The sequence below is a fragment of the Pteropus vampyrus genome, unplaced genomic scaffold, assembly GCF_000151845.1.
Source record: "Pteropus vampyrus isolate Shadow unplaced genomic scaffold, Pvam_2.0 Scaffold96, whole genome shotgun sequence".
Taxonomy (NCBI): Eukaryota; Metazoa; Chordata; class Mammalia; order Chiroptera; family Pteropodidae; genus Pteropus; species Pteropus vampyrus.
Genome location: NW_011888877.1, coordinates 2,411,802 through 2,414,523, shown reverse-complemented (window position 1 = coordinate 2,414,523; position 2,722 = coordinate 2,411,802). Strand labels below are relative to the sequence as shown.

Here is a 2,722-nt window from a genome sequence, read left to right as displayed (position 1 = left end):
AGAGTAATTTTCCACCAGAAATGTTGGATTTGTATATAATACCTACACATTTATGTTGAACAATTTAGGTATTTTATATTTCCCAAAGGAAAGCCTTTTAATTATCCAGCCAATTTTAGAGTGCAGTGAATTTGACCCTCAGTTTGAGAACTTAGAATAGTAAATTTATTGTATATATTTTCTCAGTAATATATTATGAATGAAAAAAATGTGTATTGAGAAAAAATAAACACTTGCTGACCTTTTTTCACTTTTTACTGTAAATGCATTATTTACTTCCAGTGCCAAAAAAGTTTTCAAATAAACAACTTGGGGTGCATTTTGGCACACACCACTCTAACCTCCTTTGGGATGAACTAAATTGCTTACATGCTTAAAGGAATTTATTTATCCCATGAATACGCCCATGAAAATTACTGTTACCCCTTTTAAAATAAATGTGTTGCTTCCCGAAGGAGTAAAAGTCTTTTTTTTTTCTTTAACCAATGAAACATATCAGAAATAAACAAAAGGTATGATCTTACTGATGTAAATAATACCTAGGCAAGAAAGACCGAAGTACATGTATGCAGGACAATCACATGTGACAAAGACAAATCATCTAGGAAATTTGCGTTTTACTCGCAGCTTTCAAAGTGTTATCATCATGTTGCCCCCACGTCCCCCACCCCCTTCCCCAATCACGAATCGGAGCGGAGTCAGAATCTGTGCTTTTTCTAAGAATTTACACCAGGGACAGACAGTGTTTTGGCTGTCTTCCAGGCCTCAGCTTGGTAAAATTTCATTCGGGGACCTCCTTCAAGATCCACCTCACCTGGAATCCCCAGGTGCCTTCCCTAGCCTTCCATCTGCCGCTCTCACGTTTGACATTTGGGCACGCACACATACTTTCAGAGGAATCACTTTTTATTTCCCATCCCCTCAAAATTAAAAGAAAACCTTATTCGCCTAACCAGAAAGTTTGTTTCTTTTCCCTCCAAGCGTTTTTTTGTTTGTTTGTTTGTTGTGCTCATTTCACCTCTTCTCGAAATCCGAGTTCACAAATTTCTGACATGGTCTCTCTCAATCTCTCTCTGCCCGTTTCTTCACTTTCTTCCTGAGGGGCAGAAATGGGGAGAAGGCGCCGGCTGGCAGTGGGCAGGGTCCTGGGGAGACGGCTGGACCTCCGGCTCAGCAGCGCCTCGCCAAGAGCAGCCGGCCAGCGGCGGGCAGAGGGCGGCTAGGCGGGCTCCGCGCTCACCCGGGGGCGCGGCTCCCAGCTGGACGCGCACCTGGCTAGAGCGGCCGCCGCAGCAGGAGGCGCAGCCACTGGGAAGATGCGGAGGCCGGGACTCCGCTCAGGGGCAAAGTCAGGGCACTCGGAGGAACCCCGGCATGTTCAGGCCTGTTTGCTAAGCCGACCAGGGGAGGACAATGGGGCCAGGTGTTGTCCCCAGAGGCGCGCCGCCCCACCTCTGCCGCCACCTACGCTCCAGTGCGCCCCGGCGCACCTACCCTGCCCCACATCCAGCACCCACTCAGCCCCAGCCAGCGAAAGGGAGCTAGCGTGGGGATCGCCCGAGGGAGAAAGGCGCGGACACTGGGAATATTCCCCAGCCGAGGAAACCTCTGTAATCCCCGGCTGACATCACGTCCCCATCCACAGCCCCCATCTCGCACTCGCTTAGTTCATCCCAGCAGCAAGGAAGGAGGAGCCAGAGATGAGACAGCCCAGGAATGCCAGCTCCTACGTGAGTTCTCCACAGAAGGAGGCTCCCTCTGACACCAGAGCCCCTCTGGGTGACTCGGTGGGGCCAGTACTCCCCCCTGGCGCTCAGGTGAAGCAAGCCCGAGTCCTCAAGACAAACCCTAGTCCCATCTTCGCTAGCCGACCCTCTTCTCCCTATTTGGGAAGCCGAAGTTTATCCGAAAAACAATTACGATAACTTTCCCAAGGGCAGATAGATGCGGCGGGGGTGGACAGAGAATGGGGCTGCCAGAGAGGACTTCAGCCGCGCACAGAATCAACAAGCGAAAGTGCTTCTTACCATTGATTTGGTTTCCAGGCTCCCCTCCGGCGAACTGAAACCGGTCCATTAAAAAGTGGCAAAGTAACACAACTCCTGCAGCGGCCAGGTCGGCCCTCGGGAACCTCGCCATGCCGCCGCCGTATCCACCCTCCTCCTCCTCCCGCCAGTCCTTCCCTGGCGCCCTGTGCTCCCAGTGGGGACGGGGACGGCGGCCTTAAACGCTGCGGACAGGTCTCGGCTGGACCAGGAGGCCTTCGTAAATTTCGCTGGGATTTCACACCCGGAGCCAGAAAGGGGAAGAAGGGAGCGCGAGGGGGAGCGCAGTCCTCTCCCGACCTCCGGGTCCCTTCGCAACTTGCCACACCAGACCGAAAAACCGCCGCGGGGAAGAGAGACCACTTTCAGCCGGGGCTCGAAAACTCTCGCTTCGGCGCAGGCAGCGCCACCCGGGCGCCCGCAGACGGTGACTTCCGAGCCCCTGCGATGCGCTCCACTGGGTTCAAAACAGATATAATTCCCCAGCCGGCGCGGGCGCCTCCTCCAAAACCAAGAGGGCTGTCGGCTCGGGAGCAACTTTCCCGTCTTGCGATGTCCCTCACGGGAGGCTTGGGATTGCGGAAAGGGGCTTACTGTGGACTGGCGAAACCCCTCCGACAAGTTTTTCTTCTTTTCTTCGCCCGACGCCGGGCGCGCGTCCTTTTCGCAACCGGAGG

General features: G+C 53.3%; 1 protein-coding gene across 4 annotated transcripts in view; it reads right to left on the bottom strand.

The window, feature by feature from the left end:
* The window catches only part of PLXDC2 (plexin domain containing 2), a 387,427-nt gene extending 385,039 nt beyond the window's left edge, over positions 1–2,388 (bottom strand). For 2 of the 4 annotated variants that reach the window (XM_023533119.1, XM_023533120.1), the window contains exon 1: positions 2,028–2,388. In XM_023533119.1, the coding sequence (XP_023388887.1) occupies positions 2,028–2,139 (112 nt within the window). In that variant the 5' untranslated portion in view covers positions 2,140–2,388. The remainder of the gene's footprint in view (positions 1–2,027) is intronic. The other 2 variants (XM_023533121.1, XM_011364384.2) reach the window with 2 other exon arrangements.
* Positions 2,389–2,722: the final 334 nt, after the last annotated feature.